This window comes from Myotis nattereri (assembly GCF_964212035.1).
Source record: "Myotis nattereri genome assembly, chromosome: 18".
Classification (NCBI taxonomy): domain Eukaryota; kingdom Metazoa; phylum Chordata; class Mammalia; order Chiroptera; family Vespertilionidae; genus Myotis; species Myotis nattereri.
Genome location: NC_138093.1, coordinates 36631577 through 36659277, shown reverse-complemented (window position 1 = coordinate 36659277; position 27701 = coordinate 36631577). Strand labels below are relative to the sequence as shown.

The 27701-nt window shown below is 47.7% G+C and overlaps 1 protein-coding gene across 1 annotated transcript in view; it reads left to right on the top strand.

The window, feature by feature from the left end:
* Positions 1–26603, top strand: part of ATP1A4 (ATPase Na+/K+ transporting subunit alpha 4) — a gene marked incomplete at both ends in the record, with an annotated part of 34892 nt that extends 8289 nt beyond the window's left edge. The window contains 16 exons of the mRNA XM_081113301.1: positions 1183–1451; positions 5083–5281; positions 5507–5616; positions 5782–5916; positions 9956–10145; positions 10272–10444; positions 13943–14079; positions 14710–14860; positions 15188–15356; positions 17004–17158; positions 17315–17438; positions 18757–18902; positions 22553–22683; positions 22799–22900; positions 26213–26304; positions 26575–26603. Coding sequence (XP_080969427.1) covers positions 1183–1451; positions 5083–5281; positions 5507–5616; positions 5782–5916; positions 9956–10145; positions 10272–10444; positions 13943–14079; positions 14710–14860; positions 15188–15356; positions 17004–17158; positions 17315–17438; positions 18757–18902; positions 22553–22683; positions 22799–22900; positions 26213–26304; positions 26575–26603 — 2312 coding nt within the window. The remainder of the gene's footprint in view (positions 1–1182; positions 1452–5082; positions 5282–5506; positions 5617–5781; positions 5917–9955; positions 10146–10271; positions 10445–13942; positions 14080–14709; positions 14861–15187; positions 15357–17003; positions 17159–17314; positions 17439–18756; positions 18903–22552; positions 22684–22798; positions 22901–26212; positions 26305–26574) is intronic.
* Between the last annotated feature and the right edge of the window lie 1098 nt (positions 26604–27701).

Sequence of the window (27701 nt, the reverse complement as noted above, 5' to 3'; positions counted from 1 at the left end):
GTGGCTTTATGTCTGCCCTTCTAGAGACCCCGAATTCATCTAAATGAAGAAAAGGGTTAAACTAATATTTGAGTGCCTACTATGCACCCAACCCTCTTCTAGGCTCTTTTAGAAACATTTATTCCTCACAGCTTTGTAGGACTTCCATCCCCTCTTAAAGACGAGGAAACCTGCATCTCACAGCATCTAAGTAACTTGCCCCAGGGCACACAGCGGGAACATTAGGAAGTTGAATTTTCGGCCCTGAGTCTTTCTGATTCTAAAACAAGTACTATTTCCATAATATGTTGCTTTTCTGGGCAGTTCTGGCTGTGACTTTAATGGTAGGAATTTCAGCCATTGTGGTAAAGCAGGAAGAATTGTTTTGAGTTAAGAACCTTGCCAGGCCCCTCACTTCAAGCCATGCAGGGGAGTGGTCTGCAGCAGGTGTGTGTAAAGCCAAACATGACGTCCCAGCTCCCCTTCTGATTGGGGCAGTGCTGGCGGAGGGAAGAGCACAGAAGCCTGGCTGTGATGGCCTATCCTACCCAGCAGGGGTCAGACTGGCTCCAGCCAGCAAAGCAGGGAGGGGGCTCAGGTCAGAGCAGGGTTCCTCACCTCAACACGATTGACATTTGGGCAGAATAATTCACTGTATGGGGAGAAGAGGCCTGTCCTGGGATAGCAGGATGGTTAGCAGCATCCTTGCCCTCTACCCACGAGATGCCGGTAGCAACGCCCTCCCACCCAGTTGAGACATTGTCTCTAGACATTGTCGAATGTCTTCTGAGGGACAAATGCCCCCAATTGAGAACCAATGGGTCAGAGGATAAGAAAATACTGGAACAAAGATAGGACTCTAGCAGATGAGTGACCTCTGTTTCTGGGGATCTGGAAACTTTCAGTTACTGAGGGCACACTAAGAAACATATAGACAATAGAAGACATTTAAATTAAGTGTAATGTAGACCTTCTTGACAGTGAAGACAATCAGGCAATGAAATTGGGTCTCTCTGTGAAATCTCTTCAGATGTATATATGAGACTAGGAGACCCTGATCTGTAGGAGCTAAATATGAGGAGAATAGAACATGGTGACTCCTCGGAGGTTCTGGAGTTTCCACCTTGTGTTTGGCCACTGACAGCTTTTGTATTAACCAAATCTAATATCCTTCCCAACTGAGACTCCCTGCTTCATCCACAGGCACAGCCCGGGGCATCGTGGTTTCCACAGGAGACGCCACAATGATGGGCCGCATTGCCACCCTGGCCTCAAGCCTGAGAGTTGGCAAGACCCCCATTGCTATAGAGATTGAACACTTTATTCAGATGATCACCTCACTGGCCGTCTTCCTTGGTATCGCTTTCTTCACGCTCTCCATTTTCTTGGGCTACGGCTGGCTGGAGGCTGTCATTTTCCTTATTGGCATCATTGTGGCCAATGTCCCTGAGGGGCTGCTGGCCACTGTCACTGTGAGTAGCCGGGGTAGAGGGTGGCCTCTGGGCAGACAAACCACTAGTATCTCTTTCATTGTCCAACCTCTCAAGTACAGCATACCCCTGATGTATACACAGATGTCAAATCATTTAGCATTCCAAATTACTTTTATTTGCCCCCACCATATTTTCTGGTGCATTCTTTTCTTCTCAATGAGAAAGGAAGTGAGTTGCATTGCAGAAAACATTAGATTATACATCTCGGGGAGTGAATTCCTGTCCTGGCTGGTGAGCTTGTCCGAATCACTCACGTCCAGGCCTCAATTTATTCCTCAGTTTATAAAGGGAGATTAATTTAGAATCATGGAATCTTATTGGAGAGGATTCCAAAGCCCATATAAATTCAACTTTCCAGGCAATGCTGACTATCTTGCACAAAGTCCTTGGGAGAGGATGGTCATTTCTAGTCATGGGAAGCCCACCCCTTTTTATTCTCTGTTCATTTCATTGTTGGGCTGCTCTAGTTTGATTGCACTGTGTTGAACAGAACTGTGTTTGGTCTCAGTTTTCCCAGCTGAGGAAATACAAAATAAGTCAATTCTCTCTCTCCTACAAACCACCCTTTAGATTTTTGACAGTAACCATTATGTTGCCTCAAACTCTCCAGGTGGGTGGTGAAATAATAATCCCGTTTCCCTTAGCCATATGACACCGTCTTTGGGCCCCTGGTCTTGCTGATCACTTGTTTAGGATATGCTTTATCTTACTAAAATAAAAATGAGTGTACTACTCAAGGTGTGGTTGGACTAGCACAAAAACATTGGGACTAGGAAGAAACCAAGATGGCAGCATAGGTAAACACCAGGAATTGCTGCCTCGCACAACCACTTCAAAAATACAACTAAAAGACAAAACAGACATCATCCAGAACCACAGGAAGGCTGGCTGAGTGGAAATTCTACAACTGGAAGGAAAGAGAAAAGCACACTGAGACTCAGAGGAGATGCGGAAGTAAAGTGCAGAGGTACGGAGGTGCACGTGGAAAGGGCTGGCAACTGAGGACATGGTTGTCTTTTTCAATCAGGAGGGAGTCTCAAGCTCCCAACTGCTCTGAACTCCAGTTCCAGGCGAGTCTCTGGGGACCCAGACTCATATGGGGAGAAACTGGACTGTCTGGCATGGGTCGGAACTCGAGGGCGGCTTTCTCTCAGAGGTACTTGCAGCTATTACTGGGACACTGAGACGCGGGGCCTCGTAGGGTAGGACTGAGGATCTGCCATAGCTGTTTGCTCCACCCTGTTGATTCCCTGAGACCCCGCCCCACCCAAGCTGTGCACAGAGGCTTTTGCATATGAAAGGCCTGGCCCTTTGCAATCTGAAAATTACCTAACAATCTGCAGCTGGGTCAGAGAGACCCAGAACTTCCAAAAGAAGGCCCAAGGCCCCACAATTGCTTCACAGTTGGGCCTCATCTGGGCACCTCCAAATTCCAAACATAGAAGAGGAATCTGCAGATCTCTCCATAGCTCCTGCTGGGTAGCCTCAGGCAGAGGCTAAATTAGCACCTCCTTAGAGATCCAAGAGCCAGTGTACCCAGTGGTCAGATTGGGACCATCCAGATTACAACTCCTCAGATCCATAAGGGACACACTCAGGGGGCAGACTCAGTGAGCACCAAAGCCCCACTGAAGCAAGTCTTGCCCCAGAAGGGTGTCTCCAGCACAGAAGTTCTCCCACCGTAGACACAGCTGATTCTCACAGCCAATTGGCCTGGAGGTCAATTCCTCCCAGTGATACCTACAACAATCAAGGCTTAACTACAACAAGACTGTGCACAAAGCCCACAAAGGGGTGCACCAAGAGTGTCCACCTCAGGTAATTGGGGAGGCTGAGCCACTGGGCCCTATAAGACAGCTAGCACAGAAAGCCACTCTATCAACACAGGGAAGCATAAAAAATGTGGAGACAAAGAAGCAGGTCACAAATGACAGAAATGGAGGAAAGCAAACTACTGGATATAGAGTTCAAAACCAAACTTATAAGGTTTTTCAAGAATTTTCTAGAAACCGCTGATAAATTTCGTGCGACCCTCAAGAAATCTAGTAAGGCCCTCGAGGATATGAACAAGGACCAACTAGAAATTAAGCATACACTGACTGAAATAAAGAATATTATACAGAGTTCCAACAGCAGACTAGAGGATTGTAAGAATCAAGTCAAAGATTTGAAATACGAAGAAGCAAAAATCACCCAACCAGAAAAACAAAAAGAAAAAAGAATCCAAAAATATGAAGATAGTGTAAGAAGCCTCTGGGACAACTTCAAGCATATCCACATCTGAATTATGGGGGTGCCAGAAGAAGAGAGAGAGCAAGATATTGAAAACCTATTTGAAGAAATAATGACAGAAAACTTCCCCCACCTGGTGAAAGAAATAGACTTACAAGTCCAGGAACCGCAGAGAACCCCAAACAAAAGGAATCCAAAGAGGACCACACCAAGACACATCATAATTAAAATGCCAAGAGCAAAAGACAAAGAGAGAATCTTAAAAGCTGCAAGAGAAAGAAAGTCAGTTACCTACAAGGGAGTACCCATACGATTTCAGCTGATTTCTCAACAGAAACTTTGCAGGCCAGAAGGGAGTGGCAAGAAATATTCAAAGTGATAAATAGCAAGAACCCATAACCAAGATTACTTTACCCAGCAAAGCTATCATTCAGAATTGAAGGTCAGATAAAGAGCTTCACAGATAAGAAAAAGCTAAAGGAGTTCATCACCACCAAACCAGTATTATATGAAATGCTGAAAGGTATTCTTTAAGAAGAGGAAGAAGAAGAAAAAGGCAAAGATACAAATTATGAACAACAAATACACATCTATCAAGTGAATCTAAAAATCAAGTGAATAAATAATCTAATGAACAGAATAAACTGGTGAATATAATAGAATCAGGGGCATAGAAAGGGAGAGGACTGACTATTCTGGGGGAGGAAAGGTGTGTGGGGGGTGCAGAAAGAGACTGGACAAAAATCGTACACCTATGGATGAGGACGGGGCGGGGGGGTAAGGGTGGGGTGGGAACCTGGTGAAGGGGAGCTCTAAAATTCAATGGAAAAAAACATCAGGTGAAGATTAACAAAAAAAAACTTATTTTTAGTGCTGCAATATTTCTTCTCAATTTCATCATTTTTCCATTTTTTTTTAAATAAATTGGTACATCCATACACACACACATTCCATACATAGCATCTTATTCCACAATAAAAGATTAGCTAATGCGGGCCTTGGAAAGATTGAACTTGAAAAAGAGGTGTGGCCTGAACTTGAATGAAAAAGAGGCTGCTGGATAGAAAAGACGAAAGGAGCATGGGGGAGTGGAATATATCAGGGAAAATCAGATCATCATTCTCTAGAATGCCTGGTAAAGGAATACACTCTGGTTTTAAAACTGCCTTGAAGCCCAAACTTTCCTAATCACTTTCCTAATTTCCTTTCCTGTAGCCACAGATAGAGGGGTTTTGTTTTTTTAAATAGATAGGAAATTAAGGGAAATTAGTACAAAAAATTAAATTAGCCAAAAACAAATCAGATTTCCAAAACACGATGTGGTATGAGTAGCCAATATCTTCTCTCCACTTGTTCTCTTGACTTTTCATGGCCTTAGGTGTGTCTGACCCTGACAGCCCAGCGCATGGCGAAGAAGAACTGCCTGGTGAAAAACTTGGAGGCAGTGGAGACGCTGGGCTCCACCTCCACCATCTGCTCTGACAAGACGGGCACCCTCACCCAAAACCGTATGACCGTCGCCCACCTGTGGTTCGATAAGACCATCTATGAGTCCGACACGAGTGAAGAACGCCTTGGTGACTAGTGGCATCGGTGGGCCAAGAGTGAAAGGGTTTGGGGGATTGTGATGAGTGAGCTGAGAAGGAATGGTGAGTTCAGACAAAGACAGCTGGAAGGCAAGTGAGGGAAAGAAGGTGTGGATGAAAGATGTCTCTGTGAAGTTGTGGGGTACAGACAGGATGGAAATAACTCCCTGCTTTAAGCTCCCCTTTCCCTTGCTCATGTCTGCTCTTTCTCCCCAGCACATACATTTGACAAGAGCTCCGATACCTGGCCTATTCTGGCCCAAATCGCTGGCCTCTGCAACCGGGCTGACTTTAAGGCTAATCAGGAGGACGTTCCGATAGCTAAGGTGTCAGGCCCAAGGGGGTGGAGGGTACCTTAGTGTCCAGGGTATAACCCACCCTCTCCCCCCAAAAGATCTCTTTCCTGGCGCTCAGTGACTTCCCCAGGCACCCCCTCCCCACTGGCCCCTCTCCTTGTCCCCGGGGCTTATACAGAAACCCCCTTCTGACAGCGGACAACAGCAGGGGACGCTTCTGAGTCGGCCCTCCTCAAGTTCATCGAGCAGTCCTACTGCTCCGTGAAGGAGATGAGAGAGAAAAGCCCCAAGGTGGCAGAGATCCCCTTTAATTCTACCAACAAGTACCAGGTACAGAACCCAGGAAAGTAGGAGAATGATTGGCGAGGGGGGCGTATTTGGGGGGAATCGGGAGTTTTGTCTTCCGCCTCACCTCTGAGCAGTAGGATAGAGAGGGCGGACAGCCAGCATCCCAACGAGGAAGAAGGCTCACCTCTGGGAAAGGTAACAAGCGGGTGAAGGGAGCAGCAGGCGATAAAAGGGGGAGGTGCTGAGCCCTAAGCAGAGCTGGAGACCCCACTCCTGTGAAAAGAGTGAGTCATCAAAGGCTCTCTTAAGGCTGGAGGCGGGAGGGGGTGGGGGGAAGTCACGTGACAGTCCCTGCAGCTGTCAGGAGGCATCTCTCTGACTGCTGCCCTGCTGGCCAGCAGAATAGGCTGGGTGTGCCAGACACTCCCCAGAGGCGCCAGATTTCATTAGTCACCTTTTTTTTTTTTTCATTCCATGCCCACAGTTCTAGTGGCTGCATCGGGTAAGCGGGTAAGCCATCAGGGGTCTCCAGCGTGTTTGTGAGTTTCATTTCCCAGGAGCCATTTGTCCGCTATCCAGGGAGGAGTGGCAAGGAAGGAGAAGTGCCAAGTGAGGGGCATTGGTGGCATTAACCACACACTCCATGAGAGGACAGGGAAACCGGGACTTCTTCCCCACGTTGGAATCCTGGCACACTTTGAAGTGTGGAAGGTTGGGAGTGGTGGCATTGCCAGGACGGGAACTCTACCAGCTAAGGTTTGAGTTCTGTGGGACAATTGTGATCTGCTCAGGAGGGTGGGGTTCTCTAAGTTCACGCACGACTGTAAAGGTCAGACATTCAGGTGCGGTAACAGAGCAGAAAGGAGACTCCCAAGGCCAGTGCTGTATTTGTGTCTTAAATTGCACGTAATCGTCAATAGCCAAGATATGAAAGCAACCCAAGTGCCCATTAATGGACGACTGGATAAAAACATTGTGGTTTAAGAAAATGTGGTCCTTTTTTATGGAAAAAAAAAAAAGAAAGAAAATGTGGTGGTACATATAGATAATGGAATATTACCTGGCCCTAAAAAAGGAATGAAGTCTTACCACGTGTGACAGCATGGATGGACCTAGAGCAGCGATGGCGAACCTATGACACGCGTGTCAGAGGTGACACGTGAACTCATTTTTTTGGTTGATTTTTCTTTGTTAAATGGCATTTAAATATATAAAATAAATATCAAAAATATAAGTCTTTGTTTTACTATGGTTGCAAATATCGAAACATTTCTATATGTGACACGGCACCAGAGTTAAGTTAGGGTTTTTCAAAATGCTGACATGCCGAGCTCAAAAGGTTCGCCATCACTGGCCTAGAGGGTACCATGCTAAGGAAAATAAGTCAGTCAGAGAAAAACAAATACCATATGATTTCACTTATATTTGGAATCTAACGAATAAAATAAACAAAATTGAAACAGACTGATGGTTACCAGAAGAGAGGGGATTTAGGAGGCTGAGTGGAAAAGGTGAAGGATTAAGAAGTATATTGAGAGTTACAAAATACTCAAAGCACAGGGAATATAATCAATAACATTTTAATAACTATGTATGGTGCCAGATGGGTACTAGACTTATTGGGGAGAACACTGTGTTTAATATAGGATTGCCCGGCCGGCCTGGCTTAGCGGTTGAGCATAGACCTATGAACCAGGAGGTCACGGTTCGATTCCTGGTTGGGGCACATGCCCAGGTTGTGGGCTCGATCCCCAGTGTGTGGTGTGCAGGAGGCAGCCAGTCAGTGATTCTCTGTCATCGTTGATGTTTCTACCTCTCTCTCCCTCTCTCCTCCTCTCTGAAATCAATAAAATGTAATTTTTAAAAAAGAGTATAGGATTGTCTAACCACTATGCTGTATACTTGAAACTAATACCAAATAATATTTTTTTAAATGATAAAACTAAGAGCAGAAATTTGTGTATAAACATTTTTAAATCATAAGAAAGCATTTTCTAAAAAAAAACACAAAAAACACATGGAATAGTGCTGGCGCCCAGAGAACATATACTAAAATTGGAACAATACAGAGAGGATTAGTGTGGCCCCGATAACATGCAGATTAGTTCATCATTCTGTATTTTTATATTTGAAACTTGCTTAAGAGGGTAGATCTTAAAGGTTTTCATCACAAAGAAAATTCATAAAAAATATTCATAACCGAACATAATAAAATAACAAAAGCTAGATAGATTCTAAAAGCCCAATTACCGATATCTTCACAATGAACACCGAACAAGTAAGGGTTAAAGAACTAGATCCATCGTTTTTTGTCTTTTGTCTCAACGGGCTTTTAGTCGGTGTAATCAGATAGGTCTTTTAGGCTCAAACTGCAAACTTATTTCCACTTTTTTCTGACATTTAGTGGCCCCACTAACCAGACAGGAATTTTGTGCTAGACAGGCCTGATTAAAGCCTTTGACCGGAAAGAATTAGGTGCCTCTCCCTCTGTATGGTTCAGAATAAAAGCAAAACACAGCCACATTAGTTGGAATGTCCAACGAAATAGCAGCACTACCCAAAATGACGACGTTAGTGCTTTCCCTGAGCTCTTGAATATCAAACAGCAAAATCCTCCTCCGTGGTGTGCCCTGTGCTCAGCCCGCCGCCAGCACACAGCTCTGGCGCTTTGCAGGGGACCTGCTTGCTGGAGGTTCCAGGAAAGCCCTCTGGCTACGTTCACTCCCAGCAGACAGCTGCCTTCACTAGCTTGCTCCTGGGGTAGTTGGAGGCCCCAGTGTGCAAGGTATTTCTTAGCCTGCAGGCCTTTTCCCTCCCTGCAATGAAAATGAAAGAAAAAAGGTTCTCTGTTCTCGTATTTCCAGATTATTTTTCCCATATTTTCATCTGCAATTTCTATCAAGATGTGGTTTTTCTGTGACCGAGTTAACAGCTAACGTAGGCCTTGCTGTCACCCCCACTAATCCCCAATAAATAGCCTGCACAGATGTATTCAGCACTCAGAACGTTAAGCTGTTTAAACCTTTGCAGCTTCTGCTTAAATAAGGCAAGGTGCTTCCTCTCAACTGCTCAAGCGTATTCTCAATATCACCGAACCGGTTTTGTTTTGTTTTTTTTGAAAGTTCCAATGGACCGACTTTGCCCAGGCTGCCCACACAGGCTTCCCCCTTGCTTGCCCTTTGGGCGGTGCAGCCTGGCCTCTCTCTGCACCAGCTCATGTCCTATCCATGTGCTAATTTTGCTACCCAACAGGCTGTGTAGCAGGAATTTCCTGTGGATCCTAACAGGAACCCCACAGAGTTCCTTTGCACAGATCAGAGATCAAGGGAAAATGCAAAACCAAAGTTGACCTGATTTCTCTCTCCTCCTCGTGTGTTGTTCCTCTGGTTTCCTTCATGAATATGCCCTTCTCTCCCCCCACTAGCCATACTGACCCTGACCCTGACCCCCCACGGCCCACCCACACCATCCAGCCCCTCTCAGGGGACTTTCTCATGATTTTAGGAAGGGGTGGAGAGGGGACTAGAATGAGTAACCTATTTTTGAATTGTGTTTCACAGTTTTTAAAGGGTTTTGTTTTTGTTTTTGTTTGCAAATATTAACTATCATACAAACTCAGTGAAGTAGGCACTGCCGATCCTTTTGCATTTCATCAAAAAACACTGAGGTTTTGAGAAGTCCAATGGGTTGACCTGAGGCCATGAGGCATCCAGCCAGCTCAGGACACAGGTCTTTGGGCCCTAAGCTTTCTCTCCTGCCCGCTCTGGCCAGCCCACCACTTCCCTCCAGCCCTCCAGGCAGAGAGGAAGCAGGGAAAGTGAGGCACCAGCTTCTGCCCTCAGCCTCCGGTGGGGCTGAGAAGACAAGAGATCCCTGTGCAAACAAAACCAGCCGGAGGTTCCGGGACAGGGGGAGGGGTGGGCTGGCCCTGGGTGGAGGAAGGGCTGCATTGTTCTGGCGCAAAGGAAACGGAGGGTATAAAACCGGTTGCCTGTCTGCTTTACCCTCAAAAACCTTTCCCTTGCTCTTTTGCCCCCGCCCTGCTCTCCTGTCCCACCCGTGCCTCCTCTCCTCTCCCTAGATGTCCATCCACCTTCGGGAAGACAGTTCCCAGGCCCATGTGCTGCTGATGAAGGGGGCTCCTGAGAGGATCTTGGAGTTTTGCTCTAGTTACGTTCTGTATGGGCAGGAGTACCCGCTGGACAGTGACATGAAAGAAGCCTTCCAGAGTGCCTACATGGAACTGGGAGGTCTGGGGGAACGCGTGCTAGGTGAGGGGGCTGGGGGAGAGCCCCAAAGTGATTCTGATTCCTGGGGTGCAAAATCTAGGATGCTGGGGTGAGCGGGATGGGGCCATACATCGCTAATGACGACAGGACCCTTGTGTCTCTCTCCAGGGTTCTGCTACTTGAACCTGCCTTACACTTTCTCCAAGGGATTCAAGTTTAACACAGATGAAATCAACTTCCCCATGTCCAACCTTTGCTTCGTGGGGCTGATAGCCATGATCGACCCTCCCCGCGCGGCAGTGCCCGATGCAGTGAGCAAGTGTCGCAGCGCAGGCATCAAGGTAAAGCTCGAGGGCCCCAGAGGCCGCGCCTGTCCCCGATCGGGACAGCAGTGGAAGGCCTTGCACAGAGCTGGTTCTTAATAATACCGCTCTCATGGATTTCTGTTTCCTTCAGCTTAGAATGTTTTCGTCTTAAGAGGCTAAGAGTAAATGTCCTCTATGGTTAGACTCCTGTCTTTCATGGAACGTTAGAATCCTCAAGAGAACTTTAAAGATCTGATGCCCAGGCCACATCCCCGGCCCATGACATTAGAAACTCTCAGGGTGAGACCCAGGCATCTGCATTTTTTAAAAACTTGCCCAGAGAGTCCAATGTGCCGAGAGGTTTGAGAACCAGTGTCCTAGGGCGGTGCTGCTCCAACTCATGTGCATGTGACATTGACACCTTCTCTGTTCCTACCTGATATGCTGGATCCCAGACTTGGAAGAGGGCAGGTTGCAGTGGGGGGCAGGGGGCACCTTGAAGGTGTTTAAGGAGAGCTAGCTGCTATCTGTTAGAGCTGGCTTTATCTTAGACCCTTGACTCTTGGCAGTTGGTTTGGAGGCAGCCTGGGCCAAGCTAAGTTCAAGGATTGGCCATAGACGAGTGAGAGCCAAGGAATGGATGAAGAAAATTATGTTGAGTGAATCCCCTAATTACTACAAGATGTCTGGGGGTGATGGAGTTCTTGGCAGAGACAGCATTATTATAACACATCTACATAGGCCAGCCAGGTCATCCTGATACGCCCCAATGGTTCTATGCGCTGCCATAGCATATTGTGGGAGCCACGGGGAGAGGGGCTTTGTTTGCATTTCCGAGCTGTGAAGCGGGCTGCTAGAGTGAGGAATAACGCAGTGGATGTGCCTAAAATTCATCTCATCTGGGAGTTCGTGGATCTCTGCAGCAAGAAGTAACAATTGTGCCCACGGGTGGGGAGGCCCGAACTGGAGACAAAGGGGTGACTTTAGCCAGGACATCCTCACAGCCCGAGGCAGAACGAGGCTGGCCTAGAGCGGGCAGGGGCCGCTGTGGTTTCTGGGCCACGGCTTGCTCTGCACACGGGCTCACGGGTCTTGTTGTAATTTCTTGCTCCTTCTGGACCCTACGCCGGCAGGAACTTGGCAGCCTTGGTGGGGAGTTTGAATCCTCCCTTGCCTTACAGGGAAGGGGAAGACTTGCCATGACCACACGTAGTGGACACATGGGGGGCTGTCCCACAGGGAAGAGCCTTTCGGGGTCCACTCCGTCACGGGGCGATGCGGAACTGATGGACAGCACTCGGCTGCTGGGAGAGGGCGGGTGACATCTGCAGGCAGCAGCGTTTTACAAGAAGTGACTGTGGAACTGGTATTTCCCAGGCAGAGCCATGTGCTCGGGTCTTTGGAATAACCGATTTATAAAAAACACAAAAATAAAAATATCTATTTGCCACTACCTGAGGCTCTGGGGGCGTGGAGCGACTCGACCCACGGGCTGAGCCTGGCCTCCTCTACAGACCGCCGCAGAGCGGTGAGGCCGCAGCAGCGCTGCCAGCCCTGGAGCGCGCCTCTCAGATGCATGTGAGCCGGGGAAGCGGGCACAGGAGGGCAGCTTGCAGGGCTGCGTGGGGACGTCAGAGGCCCAGTCAGCAGGAAGAAGTTAGCAATGAAATTCTTTTCATACTTCACGAATTCCAGAGACTGCCAGATGCCCTGTACCTCGCAGGGAGCCATTCTCTGCAGAACTGTGCATCTCCACTCGCTGAGAAACTGCGTCCGGGGAACGGGCTCTCGGGGTGCCTGGCATGGAGGTAGTACTGCCAGGAGCTGCTACAGAACCGTCCATTTGAATGTCAGTCTGGGCTAGGGACCAGGGACGTCCCCGGACGATACCACGCCTGGCCTATAGGTCTCAGGTCACTGTTGATGAGCCACTGGGAAGCTCAGGGTACTGTCAGCCCAAAAGGCGCCGCTGAGGGCTCAGTCTGAACCACATCTGGAATCTTCTAATCTTCTGTGCAGTTCCCTCCCAGACCCTCACCTTATCCCACCCCCACAGGCCGAGCCTGGTGAGGGTCCAGTCCCCACAATGGAGCCAGGGTGCTTGAAACCAGTGGTGTGGCTAACAGCTCATAGTATGACCTTCCTCCGGCTCTGGAATCCCAGCTTAGCCACACTCTCTTCTTCCAGCACAGCCTGGGGTGCCGGTATGAGTGATGAGGGCTCCGAGGAAAACTAAAAGGCTTCTCTCCAGGCTCTGAACGTAGATAGACTGGCTTTTCCAGGACCTCTGCTCCGGAAGCAGCTGGATAGTTCAGTCGCAGTCAGATAGTATCCCTCCTGCTCCCTTGGAGCCTGAAAACCCAGGTTCTAGGGAATTATGGGCACTGGTGCCCAGGAAGCAGCCATTCCTTCATTCCCTTTTTAAAAATATATATATTTTTATTGATTTCAGAGAGGAAGGAAGAGGGAGCGAGAGATAGAAACATCAATGATGAGAATCAATGATCGGCTGTCTCCTGCACGCCCTCCACTGGGGATCGAGACCGCAAACCGGGCATGTGCCCTTGACTGAAATCGAACCCGGGACCCTTCAGTCCGCAGGCCGATGCTCCATCCACTGAGCCAAACCAGCTAGGGGCAGTGATGGCGAACCTATGACACCCGTGTCAGAGATGACACACAAACTCATTTTTTTGGTTGATCTTTCTTTGTTAAATGGCATTTAAATATATAAAATAAATATCAAAAATATAAATCTTTTTTTACTATGGTTGCAAATACCAAAAAATTTCTATATGTGACACGGCACCAGAGTTAAGTTAGGGTTTTTCAAAATGCTGACACGCCGAGCTCAAAGGGTTCGCCATCACTGGCTAGGGCCATTCCTTCATTGCTTGATTTGATCATTGTTCGTTGCTGGGTTACTATGTGTTAGGCAGCGTGCTAAGGCAGGAAACGTCACAGAGCTCTCAGCAGCGTGGGGGAGAGACGCGTGTGAGCAGTCGTCCCGGGTAAAGCAGAGAATGCTAGGAAAGCCCGGAGCACGGAGCCCTGACCTTTGGGAAGGAATGGGGCCCGGGTGGTGACAGCCATGCAAGAAGGGCTGCAATTTAGGGGCACAGGGAGGCAGCGGGGAAAAGAGAGGAAGGCGTGAGACTCAGAATGCACCTGGGCCTTGATGGAACTTCACTCGGCAGATGGAATATTCCAGATGTTCCTTTATTACCGTTCGTTCTATGTGTAGGCATTTCTGTCTTTGAGCTTAAAGAAGCAGAATAGCTTCTGAAGCAATTAAATGAAATTCTGAATATAGCAATATACCTCAGTCTCTGACTTCCTCCTAGAAAACCTAGTACTCAAACTGCCTTACGTTTTGTGACCTGATGATCCTGGCCCACCCCCAAGGGTTGAAGGGAGAGTTTTTGGGAATGAGCTCCTAAAAGCAGTGGTCCGTGAGCTCGCAGAGAGAACGGTGAGGGACCCAGGACCTCCCGGAAGACGGTTCCACTCCTCTCCTCTCCCTTCCCAACACAGGTGATTATGGTGACAGGGGATCATCCCATCACAGCCAAGGCCATTGCCAAGGGTGTGGGCATCATCTCAGAAGGTAATGAGACCAAAGAGGACATTGCTGACCGGCTCAAGATCCCTGTCGACCAGGTCAATAGCAGGTGAGACCCCTGAAGCACTCAGATCCTCCATGTTTTCCTCTCTCATCAGCCTGCCCCACCAGATCCCACTCACTAATGTTCCTGAAGGAACCTGCAGCAGGTCGGATGTGCAGGGTTCACATAGTGCAAAGTAAAGTGTAATAGGAAAAAGACCACGTGGGTTTCAGAAGACGTGGAACGAAGATCGAGACAGAGAAAGGGGAGGAATGGTTGGGAAAGGGGGGAGGGGATGGCATGTGTCCATCCGGGAACAGTGAATGGCTGGGGGCCAGTGAGGAGGCTGGGCTGAAAGGAAAAACAAGGGGGTTATAGTAAAAGTTGGTTAAGGGGCAACTGATGAATTCTCAGCACTCTGAACTGACCTTTTAAAATTCTCTTTGCACCCTGGCCAGTGTGCCTCGGTTGGAGCGCCGTCCCAAGCACTGAAAGGTTGTGGGTTCGATTCCCGGTGGGGGCACTACGGGAACCGATCCATGTTTCTCTCATACACAGATGTCTCTCTCTCTCTCCCTCCCCCTCTCTTTAAAATCAGTAATAAATAAATAATCATACAAACAAACCCATATCCTCCAGTGAGGATTAAAAGCATAACATAATTTAAAAATAAAATAATTTTTTTTTTTTGCTCAGGGATGCCAAAGCCATTGTGATACATGGCTCAAAACTAAAGGATCTGAACTCAGAACAGCTTGACAATATCCTCCAAAACCACACGGAGATTGTGTTTGCTCGGACCTCCCCGCAGCAGAAGCTCATCATTGTAGAGGGATGTCAGAGGCTGGTAAGGAGGCAGAGGAGCCGGGAGACCCGCAGACATCGCGTGGCATGGCCCAGGCCGACACCAAGCAGAGCAGTGCCTGCTGGGCCCGAGGACACTCCAGAGTATCCCATCTTGAACCTCGGAGATGGGCAGCAGTTTGCGGGCTCCCTGAGAGGGTTTTTCCCCTGAGAGTTTCAATATATTAAGAGGAACAGGAGAAGGAAGGGCGAAGAGGCCTACCTCAAGCGTGATTATATCAAGAAACGGGGGATGATGAAATCAAACTGATTGGGGGAACTGGTCTTGAATCTGACAGTAATTATTTCGCTCCCTCTGTGCTGCTCCCAGGGAGCCATCGTGGCGGTGACGGGTGACGGGGTGAACGACTCCCCGGCGCTGAAGAAGGCGGACATCGGCATCGCCATGGGCATCGCTGGCTCCGACGTCTCTAAGCAGGCAGCCGACATGATCCTGCTGGACGACAACTTCGCCTCCATCGTCACGGGCGTGGAGGAGGGTAAGGAAGCAGAGTTGGGACTTGACCCTCAGACTCATGTGGGAGTTGGTGTGCGGCGCTCTCATTCCCATCGTCCCTCATCCAACTTGGATGATGCTACAGAGACTGGGGAAAATCTATTATATTTCAAATCATTTTTCTTGAAATATTAATGCTTATTGCATGTCAATGGCTAATTATTTTGTATCTACAATCTGGTAATAGGTTTCATTTGTATAGTGTAAAAAAAAAAAAAAAAAGACGGGGGAAAATCACTGTAAGACAAAATTTTGCAAACTAGATTCAGTTGGCACTTAGACCATTACAATCAGGAGCCCTTTTTTATTAGATTGGAGGAAAGGCCAGATGATTTAGCAAGACTAGGACTGTACTATAGTATCTTCTTTCTTTCATAAATATATACATATATATTTTATTGATTTCAGAAAGGAAAGGAGGAGAGAGAGATAGAAATATCAATGATAAGAGAGAATCATTGATTGGCTGCCTCCTGCACGCCCTACGCTGGGGATCGAGCCCGCAACCCAGGCCTGTCCCCTGACCGGGAATGGAACCGTGAGCTCCTGGTTCATAGGTCGTTGCTTTGAGCCACGCCAGGCGGGCTGCAGTATCTTCATTCTTCTCTCACGGAGAGTCAAGCAGGTCCACAATAAGTCCCAAGACATAGCCATCTCCCTGGACTACTTCATGCTCCGTAATGTCAGGAGGGCCTCGTAGGGACCTATTCCACGAATGATGTTGACATATTGAGATCAACTGGAGCCTGATCTATAAATTGATTGCATGAGCCAAACTTATTACCTCTTTCCCAGAGAATTCTGAAGACAATACCCACTGGTAAACGAGAATTCCAGAATTCTGATTCCCAGGCTTCCTGCTTTCTGCCTGGAGCTATCTTACTAAAACTAACATAATAGGACAGTCCACATAATAGGAATAGCTATCGTTTTATTGAGACCTCAGATGATCCAGACATTGTTCAATATTTTATATTCAGTTCAATACATTTTTTGAGCACCAACCATAGTTGTACCAAGTACTATTCTAGATGCTGGGGATGCAACAGTGAGGAATGAAAAGACACACAGTCCTGTTCTCGTGTCATTTCATTTCTAGCAGAACAAGACAGACAATAAATTGTATAGTATAGTAAAGGACGCTAAGTGCAATGAAAACAATAAAGCAGGAGTCCCGGTAGAGATGACAGTTTTTGAAAGGGTCATCAGGGAAGAAATCAAACCATCTTACAAGGTAGAAGGTGAGGGGCAACCAAAGTCACACGCCAGTTATGGCAGAAAATGAGATCAGAACCTAAGCGCAGGTTCTTTCAACTTTGGCCTTAATCTTCTCATCACTTTTATATTGGGGTTCACAAGCGCCTCTAAGTATTAACCAGGCCCAACCCTGCTTAATAAGCCATGTTGAATCCAAGAACAAAGAGTGCATAGATATGGCATGTAAAGAAACCCTGGCTATAATTAATAGTCACACAATTTAGAAACAGAGTTCGGACCACCAAGGCCTAGGACCTCCAGACACTTTCGTGGGTCATGACACTGCCTTATAGTGGTCTCTCTGTCCAGGAGCTGGTCTGTGGGAGGTGTGTCCTCTCTATTGTTCTCACAGAAGGTTGACCATTCTCCCCAGGCCGCCTGATCTTTGACAACCTGAAGAAATCCATCGCATACACCCTGACCAGCAACATCCCCGAGATCACGCCCTTCCTGTTCTTCATCATCCTCAGCATCCCCCTGCCGCTGGGCACCATCACCATCCTCTGCATCGACCTGGGCACTGACATGGTGAGGACCAAACCGGGACCCGGCTGCAGAATTCCTGTGAGACGGACTGAGCAGTAGGAGGACTCTGTGTCCAGGGACAGGGACCGAGCTGGAATGACTTCTGTGTTTCCTTCTGAATTTTGTGTCCCCCTGTTACTCCCACCCTCCATTCTCCAGGTCCCTGCTATCTCTTTGGCTTATGAGACAGCTGAAAGTGACATCATGAAGAGGGTTCCACGGAATCCAAAGACTGATAAACTGGTGAACGACCGTCTCATCGGCATGGCCTATGGACAAATTGGTGCGGCCAGAACGCGGGGGAAGGGAGTGGGGAATGTTTGCACCTGTCTAGTCATTGGAGCCATCTCAGTTTGGAAGTCAGTTTGTTCTTAACAACAAACTGTGTTAGGCCCTGGGAATACAAGAAATCTTGATTTATGGTCTGCCCTTGACTTAAAGCCCAGCCAGGAAGGGACAAATATATATAAGATGATAGCATCTTCCCAAGGGCCAAATAAAATGAGCATAGACAGTACAAAGGCAAGCAGGCTCACCAATCATGAGGATTGTCAGACGTTTTATGAAGGAAACAGGACTTAAACTTGATGCTGAAAGATAGGGCTTAGATTAAGTGCAGTTAAGTGGGGCGGTGGTGGGCGGGGAAGAAGAGAGGAGAAATTCACATGGTCTGGTTGTTGAAGGGTGAATAAGCCAGTTTATTCCTGATAAAGGAACAGTGGAAAATAAGGCTATAGGCAATTGGTCCAGGTTTGAAGTACATTTGAAAACCATTAGATGCCTTTGTTCTTGAGTTGTCAGGTGCAGTAGGGTGTTTCAGGAGTAGAATGAGGAGTGGACAGGGAAGAGATTGAGGACAGGGGAACCTGGCTCAGAGAAAGACTTCAAAAGGCAGACCTTGGAAGGGGTCCATCCCAACATCTAAAGGAGGAAACACATAGAAAAAGTAGAGATGTAGCAGCCAGACCTATGTTTGAATCCCCATTTTACCACTTCCTGCATGACCCTGGACAATGACTGAATCATTTTTGTGCTTTTGTTTTCCACTTAAGAGATGTAAGTAATAGTTCAGACTTGTGAAGAGCAATGTCCAGGGCATCTGCACAGTGCACAGCTCTGTAGTTGCTAGGCTACTGCTGTGGTCCAGGCATGGGGAATTCAGGTTTTGAGTAAGGGAGAGGCAAGGGCCTGATGAGATAGAGGAGAGGAGAGGAGAGGAGAGGAGAGGAGGGGAGGGGAAGGGAGGGGAGGGGAGGGGAGATCTTCGTGAGTGTTCTAATGTCAGAGAAAATGGAGAGGGAGGAGTCCAGCCCTTACTCATTGGGGAGAGGGAAGAAATTTTCTAGAAGGTCCTTTCAGATTTTAAGATTACATGATTGAAAGATGACTAGGTGAGACCTTAGAAATACACATCGGGCCTTGGAAGCCAGTCCAACAGAAATGATGGGATCAGATCATTGCTGGAAGCATCCTCAGCATTACAGCTCCACACACACCAACCCAGCTAGAAGCAAGTTCCAGCCACCACCCCGTCTAAGGTCTGTCTTTTGAAGTCTTTCTCTGAGCCAAGTTCCCCTGTTCTGTGATTCTACCACTCACAGGGATGATTCAGGCTGTGGCTGGATTCTTTACGTACTTTGTGATTCTGGCTGAAAATGGTTTTAAGCCTATTGATCTGCTGGGCATCCGCATCGACTGGGAAAATCGAAACTTCAATGATCTGGAGGACAGCTATGGACAGCAGTGGGTGAGTAAGAGGGGTAGGGTAGTAGATAGTGACTAGTAAGAGTGAAGAAGTGACAGGGGCCCTGGCTGGTGTGGCTCAGTTGGTTGAGCATTCTCCCATACACCAAAAGATTGCCCGTTCCATTACCAGTCAGGGCACATGCCCATGCATACAGGAGGCAGCTGATTGAAGTTTTGATGTTCCACTCTCACTTCAATCTCTCTCTCTCTCTCTCTCTCTCTCTCTCTCTCTCTCTCTCCATCTCCCTTCCTCTCTCTCTAAAAATGGATAAAAACTCTTTTTTAAAAAGGGAAGTAACAGGGAAGAGTGGGTTTATCAAATTTTTGAAGAGTGGGAAAATGGAGGAAGTAGATAGTTGATGCCTTATCTCTAGTCCTAGATGAGTATTGTAACTTTCAACCTCATTCTCTAATCATGTCAGCAAATATTCTTCTCTTTGTTTACATGACTTCATTTGTGTTCATTCCTACTGTCTGTTGTCTGTCCTTACCTTCCTGTATCTTTTGGCTTCCTGGATGTCTTCTTTGCCTTGTCAACTTTTGAGGTCTGATTTCTGTTTTTCTATCTTCTAAGCATCATTACCCAGTAATGAGTGCTGGGTCCTCTGTCTCCTGTTACGCTCTCTCCCTCGATGGGAGCTCAAATAATATAATTTCAAATCCTAAAACCCATTTTCTTTGTATATCCCTTCTTTGCTGTTCTAAATTTTTTTTGGAGAGAGGAAGGGAAAAAGAGAGAGAGGAAGAGAGAGAGAAAGAAACATCAATTTGTTGTTCCACTTATTTATGCATTCATTGGTTGATTCTTGCTTGTACCCTGACTGGGAGTCGAACCCGCAACCTTGGCAGATCAGTATGACGCTCTAAGCAACTGAGCTCTCTGGCAGGACTCATTCTAAACTTTTTAAACTTATAGGATTCCTCTCTGTAGTAGTCTTTTCTAACACTCAAGATGAATGAGACCCAAACTGAAGCCCTACACCAACACTACGTGTTTAAGAATTTTAGTAAGCATGATTTTTTTTATCTGTGAATACTTCTGTCCCGAGTTCTAAGACAGTGGGAGATGTGACACCAGTTATTGCTAGGACCTTGGTACCCTAGAGAAAACACAGGCTACTATCATCATCTACAAATGAGCACACTGCGTTGGGAAAGACTTTGTGACTTGCTCGAAGTCCTACTGTGAATCCTAGAAGAGTTGGACTAGAATTCTGGATTGATTCCTGCCTGATCCTTTCCTACTTCACCATAGTACCTCCAACCAAGTGAATTGCAAGTTTCTCAAAAGTATATTAAAATCTGGGGTGTTGCCCTAGCTGGTTTGCTCAGTGGCTAGAGTGTCAGCCTGCAAACTGAAAGGTCCCAGGTTCGATTCTGGTCAAGGACACATGCCTGGGTTGTGGGCTTGATCCCACCATGGGGCATGCAGGAGGCAGCCGATCAATGATTCTCTCATCATTGATGTTTCTATCTCTCCCTCTCCCTTCCTCTCTGAAATCAATAAAAATATATTTTTTTAGAATCTGGGGTGTTGAAAAGATTCCCCTCACACACAGTGAGCCTCAGGAGGTCATCAGATATCGGTGTTTCCAGCTGCCAACACTGCTCCAGAGTCAATGATGCCCTGAGTCCCCACTGTCCATATCACCTCAATCCCCAAGTCAAGCCCTTGCTAATTTTATGTCTTTTTAAAAATATATTTTTAGCCCTAGCTGGTTTGGCTCGGTGGATAGAGCGTCAGCCTGCGGACTGAAAGGTCCCAGGTTCGATTCTGGTCAAGGGCATGTACCTTGATTGCAGGCACATCCCCAGTGGGGAGTGTGCAGGAGGCAGCTCATCGATGTTTCTCTCTCATCGATGTTTCTAACTCTCTATCTCTCTCCCTTCCTCTCAGTAAAAAAATCAATAAAATATATTTTTAAAAAATTAAAAAAATATATTTTTATTGATTTCAGAGACAAAAGGAAAGGAACAGAGAGAGAGAGAGAAACATCAATGGTGAGAGAGAATCATTGATTGGCTGCCTCTTGTACACCCCCTACTGGGGATTGAGCCCGCAATCAGAGCATGTGCCCTGACCAGGAATGGAGCCATGACCTTCTGGTTCATAGGTTGACGCTCAACCACTGAGTCACACCGACTGGGCAAGTTTTATATTTTGATACCATCTCCCTGTTGCCAAGATGCAGCTTGATGTGTATTCATTTATAATAAATTAAAGGTAATTAAAATTATTTTGAAATAACATCAAATCACATCAAAAATATCCTGAGGGAATGCAAAATGGTTTGAGAATAATCATCCTGGGGCATAAACTCCGTAAAGGCAGGGTCTCCAATATGTCTCTCCCACAGCTGTGACTTTGAGATAATTGAGTACAGAGCTCTGCACCCTGGAAGTACTCCACATATCACTAGAAGCAAGGATAGCTCCTTAGCTTCTAAATATCTCTCACCAGTCATTCCATTGACTACCACTCATCCACTCATTTAGCAAATATTTCTTGAGCATCTTCTATATACCAGTTACTGTTTTGGCCCTGGAGAAATGGTAGTGAACAAAAATGACCAAGTTATTGGTCTTGTAGAGCATATATTCCAGTTAGGGGCAGAGGAGGAAACAGAGAATAAGCAAATATAGGACATATTGGGTCAGGTGGGGTTGGAATTGAGATATGAAGAGTCAGTGAGATGGAAAAGGAAAGATCATGGTCAAAGAGAAAGGAATGCTTGGCATTGAAACTACAAAGAGATTATAGCTATTGAGAGCACCCTGGAGTTTCACCTGGGAAACAAGCCCAGGTGGGGAGTGCTGAAACCTTCACGGGATGACGGAGGGCACGGTGCTCAGCAGCCCAGTGCAGTGACGGAGGGCGGTGGTGAGATCTGATGCACACAAGGAGCCCATCGATCTTCCCAAGTTCAATACTTGGCTCTAATTTTCAGCCTTTGTTTGCTAATCACTTAAGGCTCTGTAGCTCCCTCCAAGTACAACTTTGACCACATTCCATGACCTCTAGTATCTCAGTATTGTTCAGTCCTATGTAGCTTCAAATTCTTTATTCCATCTACAAGAATTATAAACATGCTCTTTCCAGTCTCATTCGGGTGCACCTCTTCTGTGTTGCCATAGTCCTGTGTGATGGCTCTCTTACAACTTACCTGTTGTGCTCACATAACACATCTCTCTTCCCCACTAGACTGTAAGTTCCTTACATGGAAAGTGTGAATGAAGGAATGGAAGAATGCTGTCTCCCACCTGGTACCACCCTCAGACGTCCTCTCCCGTCTTCAGATTCCCCTTTGGCCCAACCTTCCTCACTGGCCTCTTTTCTCCGACTCTGCTTTTCTCTTGAAGGCCACCTTCTTCTCCTGCTCCACCATCCTTATTCACTTAGCCCCGAGCCAAGCGATGAACCAGTCGCTGAACTAAGCCTGGGAGGGGGACACGAAGATGAATATGACTTAGGACTCTCTCCGGCCAGGAAAACAACTCATCCTGCGGCATGAGAAGTGCTAGGAGAGAGGGGAGCGAAGTGTTGTTGGGAATCTAAGGACCTAACTCGGCTTTGGGGTCTGGGGAGGCGGCAGAGGGAAGCCGCCTTTGAGGTTGTCTGAATCCCTTCTGGCACTGCCCACCTCCCCGCAGACCTATGAGCAGCGGAAGGTGGTGGAGTTCACCTGCCAGACGGCCTTCTTCGTCAGCATCGTCATCGTGCAGTGGGCCGACCTCATCATCTGCAAGACCCGCCGCAACTCGGTCTTCCAGCAGGGCATGAAGTGAGCGCCGCCGAGGGACCCAGTGCGCCCCCAAACCTGCACACAGTGCCGCCCATTGTCCCTTCCCCTCCCTTCCTCCCTGACTCCAACCTACAATGAAGCACTTTTCCCCCAGAAACAAGATCCTATTATTTGGCATCCTGGAGGAGACATTACTGGCTGCTTTTCTGTCCTATACTCCAGGCATGGACGTAGCCCTGCGAATGTACCCCCTCAAGTGAGTAAGCAAGGGATGCGAGTAGGGGGATCTCAGTGCCCAGGGAATATGTGCCTGAGCAGGGAGGGCCCAGCTGGGGCCACCTGGGAAAATGGGGTACACTCAATGTTGTAAAAGGAATTGTCTGTGCTCTGACAAACGCTTCTTATTTAGAGAGAGATTGGGGACTGTGGCCAGTGATCACAACCCCCTAGACATGCAAATTGGCAGACTTACCACAACGGCCGGAGTGGCTTTTTTTTTTTTTTATGATGATATCTGGTTAGTTGTTCAAGGATACCTATGCTCAGGGCTGAAGCAATCATAAAATTAACCCAATATGCACGGCTAATTCTGTCGTATGCATGCAAATATGTGTTAACATGCCTCTATGTGAACTGGCATACTGAAAGTCTTATTTGGTTCCTTGTTTTGTTCATTCCTGTGTTTTTGTTTTTCACATTGTATATGCTTGTGAAAAAATTCTATTTAAAAACTTTACAGAGAGCCGAACCGGTTTGGCTCAGTGGATAGAGCGTCGGCCTGCGGACTCAAGGGTCCCAGGTTCGATTCCGGTCAAGGGCATGTGCCTTGGTTGCGGGCACATCCTCACTGGGGGGCGTGCAGGAGGCAGCTGATCGATGTTTCTCTCTCATTGATGTTTCTAACTCTCTATCCCTCTCCCTTCTTCTCTGTAAAAAATCAATAATATATATATATATAAAAAAAAAAAAACTTTACAGAGAAAAAAACAAAACTCCCATTCCACTCCACCCCCACTCACCCCACTCCCGCCCCCCCTCCCCCCGCATAGAAGCAACTCTGTTAATGACTTGGTGTGTATTCTTCCACTCATTTTCTCTGCACTTACATACTTTGCTCACCTTTCTGTCCCTTGCAGTGTTTTACACAGTGCTTTGTATACTGTAGGTGCTCAGTTAATGTTTAATAACAGAGATTGTCATGGTTCTTAGATACTGACAATCCCAGGTTTGAATTTCTGTCTTTTTTAAAATTGTATAATAATAGTTGGCATACAATATTCTATATTGGTTTCAGGTGTACAACTTCATGATTCAACATTTATATACCTTACAAAAGTAATCACCAGAGTACGTCCAGTAACCATCTGTCTCTGTGCACAGTTACCCAGGTTTCAATTTCAACTCTGCAGGGTATGATCCTGGAGCCTTGGACAACTTCTTAGCCATTGTAACCCCCAGCTTCATCTGCAGAGTCTCACTAGTACAAACCAGGCAGACTGCTGTGAGAATGAAATGCAGAGATGCATGTACTGCACCGAGCCCAGGGCTTGGGTCAGAGTGGGTGCTTGGTTAAACGTAACTCTGTCATTGTTGCTATTGATGCCAAAGTGTAAGTGACAGTAAGTGCAGCTGACGTTGCCTGTTCTCCCAAGCACTCTGCATGTGCCTGGACCACAAGACTCATCACCTAATATTGAGATTATTTATTTTGTGTGTTTCTTTATCCCCTTTTCCTTGTTTGCCTGAGCTCCTTGAGATCAAAGACCACACGTCATCATTTTTATTTTCCCAGAACCTAACACAAACACAAAGACGACATATGACGATTGTTGTTGAATGAATGGGTGGCAGTATGTCCATCACTGTTTATATATATATATTTGTCTGTGTGTGTGTGTGTGTGTGTGTGTGTGTGTAAATAACCTTGGCCTAGGCCTGTGCTGTCCACTATGGTAGTCACCTGAGTTCTTGAAACATGGCTAATGAGATGGAAAAACTGAATTTGTAATTTATTTAGCTTTAGTAAATTTTTTAAAATATGTTTTTGTTGATTTCAGAGAGAGGAAGAGAGAGATAGAAACATAATTGATGAGAGAGAATCATTGATCAGCTGCCTCCTGCATGCCCACCACCGGTGATGGAGCTCACAACCCAGGCATGTGCCCTGACCAGGAATCGAACCGTGACCTCTGTGGTTCATGAGTCAACACTCAACCACTGAGCCACACTGGCTGGGCTAGTTTCAGTAAATTTAAAGTTAAAAACTAAAGCAGTGCCCTAACCTGTTTGGCTCAGTGGATAGAGCGTTGGCCTGCGGACTGAAGGGTCCCAGGTTCGTTTCCGGTCAAGGGCATGTACCTTGGTTGCGGGCACATCCCCAGTAGGAGGTGTGCAGGGAGCAGCTGATCGATGTTTCTCTCTCATAGATGTTTCCAACTCTATCCCTCTCTCTTCCTCTCTGTAAAAAATCAATAAAATATTTTTTTAAAAAAAGAAATGGATATGCTTTCCATTAGTGATAGACTAAATCTAATTTGTTTTTTTAAAAAACAACAACACTAAAGCAGTGTCAAATATTTTTCTATTAAAGAAAACTTTACTGTTTGGGGTAGACTACAAACATTTTCATTTAACCACTGAAAGTTTAGTGTCTGATTTGCAGTGTGCTGTGAGTGTAAAATACTCACTGAATTTCAAAGATGTAGTATTAAAAGAAGACTCTCTCATTAATATCAATGATATCAATTACATTTTGAAATGATAATATGTTGGATATATTGGGTTAAGTAACATATATTATTAAAATTAATTGTTTCTCTTCTTTTAATGTGGCCACTAGAAAACACTACATTTCACATGTGGCTCTTAACACATTCCATTCCGACAACACTGGTCTAGGCCATCTCCCTGTCTTCCGAGAGAACACATGTGGTTCTGCTTCAGCCCCGCCCAGAGTCCATCTCCCTGGGCTCTCATCACAAGAGAGGTTCAGAGGAAAAGTGTCCCCATCACCGCAACACGGAGGGGTGTGCATATTCCCGGGAAACATCCCCACAGTCTAGTCTCCGATAGGCCTCTCCTGCTTGGACAACCTCCCCTTGGTGGGTAGAAGGCCTAGAGGACCCAGAAAGCGAAGGGGCCTCCCTCAGCAACTCCCCAAAGTTGGTAAATAACCCCCAGGCACACTGCCTAGACCCGTGGTCGGCAAACCGTGGCTTGTGAGCCACATGCGGCTCTTTGGCCTTGAGTGTGGCTCTTCCACAAAATACCACATGCGGGCGCGCACGTACAGTGCGATTGAAACTTCGTGGCCCATGCGCAGAAGTCGGTATTTTGTGGAAGAGCCACACTCAAGGGGCCAAAGAGCCGCATGTGGCTCGCGAGCCACAGTTTGCCAACCACTGGCTAGACCCCTGATGTGGCATTTTTCTCTCCGCTCTCATCCCCAGACTCTGACCTCCTCAGGTGGGGACCAGCCCTCCACCCAACGCCCGTGCGCTGTTCTCTGCGGCTGCCCTTCTCTGGCCCCTCTGGCCCCAGCCACACTGACCACCTCTTGTCCCTACAGGATACTCTGGTGGCTCTGTGCCACTCCCTACAGCCTTCTGATCTTCGTCTATGACGAAATGAGGAAACTCACCATTCGTACTCATCCTGGAGGTAGGCCCCCTGCACCCCCCTCTGACTGAGTGGTCACCGGCCTCCGAACTAGCTCTCCCATCCCCCCTGGTTCCGTCAGACCCACTGCCCTTCCCTCCTCACTGCCTGGGCTGTGCATGGACCCCGGTCCTTCAGTCCTCGATTCCACCATCCTGCTCCGTCCACCCTCAGGCCTCCCACCTGGTCCTCGCTTACCCTTCTGCTCACCTCGCCTGGCTGCTCACCTCCCATTGCCTTTCCTGGGTCAGTCCGGTCTCTTCTCTCCCGCAGGCTGGGTGGAAAGGGAGACCTACTACTAGACTCAGAAGAGGAAGAGCGTCACGTGACATGGGCTGGTGGGGGGTTAGGGAGTATGAGTTCGGCACGACATCTGAGTTGGGACAGAGAAATGCTGGGATGAGTCACCCTGGATGAGAGAGAGAGAGGCAATCCTGGGGCTGGCTGGTCACACCGCGGGGAGGAGAGGGAGTGGGTTGAGGGTAATGGGGCCCAGTCTGCGTCTCACTGGGCCCAGCAGGGAGGGACCTTGTCCTGTTGAACCAGTAGCCAGTCTCGACAGTAAACGCTGACAACATCTCTCACGCGGCTGGTCGTGTCGCATCAGATTTGGGGAGAGTGGTGATGACTGTGATGCTCTCATTCTAGGTCTCCATGGCAGCCAGGCAGCCAGGGAAAGTCAGGGACCACCGTGGAGGCTGGGAGGGGATCAGAATCGAGCACCGTTGCTCGAAGATTGGGGGGCTATCCCAATCTTAAAGTCACTCCCCTGCCCGATGGGGAGCAAGGACAGGACAAGGCCAGCTGGAATCAGAGGAACGGGAGAGAGGAGAAAAGAGCAGCAGACCACACACAACGGGACCCCAGCACCACAGCCAGTTCTGTTAGGTGGACTCACCCAGCCCCCACTTTTGGTCCTCGGATCAGCTTATAGAATCAGTTTTCGTGCTAGAAGGGACCTTATTTCATCAGTGGAGAACCTGAGGTCAGAGAGGTCAAATGACGTGGGAAGGGTCGTATGGTGAGTGGTGGACGTGGGGCTGAGGAAGGCACGGTGATCCCTGCCCTCCACCCCCTGTGCTGGGCAGGTCATCTCCACCCTATCCCCCCCACCCCCACCCCCACCCCCTTCAGCCCTGGTTGCCGAGCCTGGGCCCACACACGTTGCTGAGTGTCTGGGGACTGAGGAGTCCGCAGGGAGCCTCTCCCTCCTGCCTGGCTCTTCCTCCCTCTCCACCCATTCACAGCTTTGCTCTGTGAAGTGGCCTGTTTTGCCCTGTGGGTCAGTTCATGTCCAGGCTCCTGTTAGAGGAGACCATTGGCTGTGCCCCAAGGCGTACCGCGCAGGAGAGAAAGGCGAAGGAAAGCTGGGGGGATCATAGACCGTCTCCAAACACAAA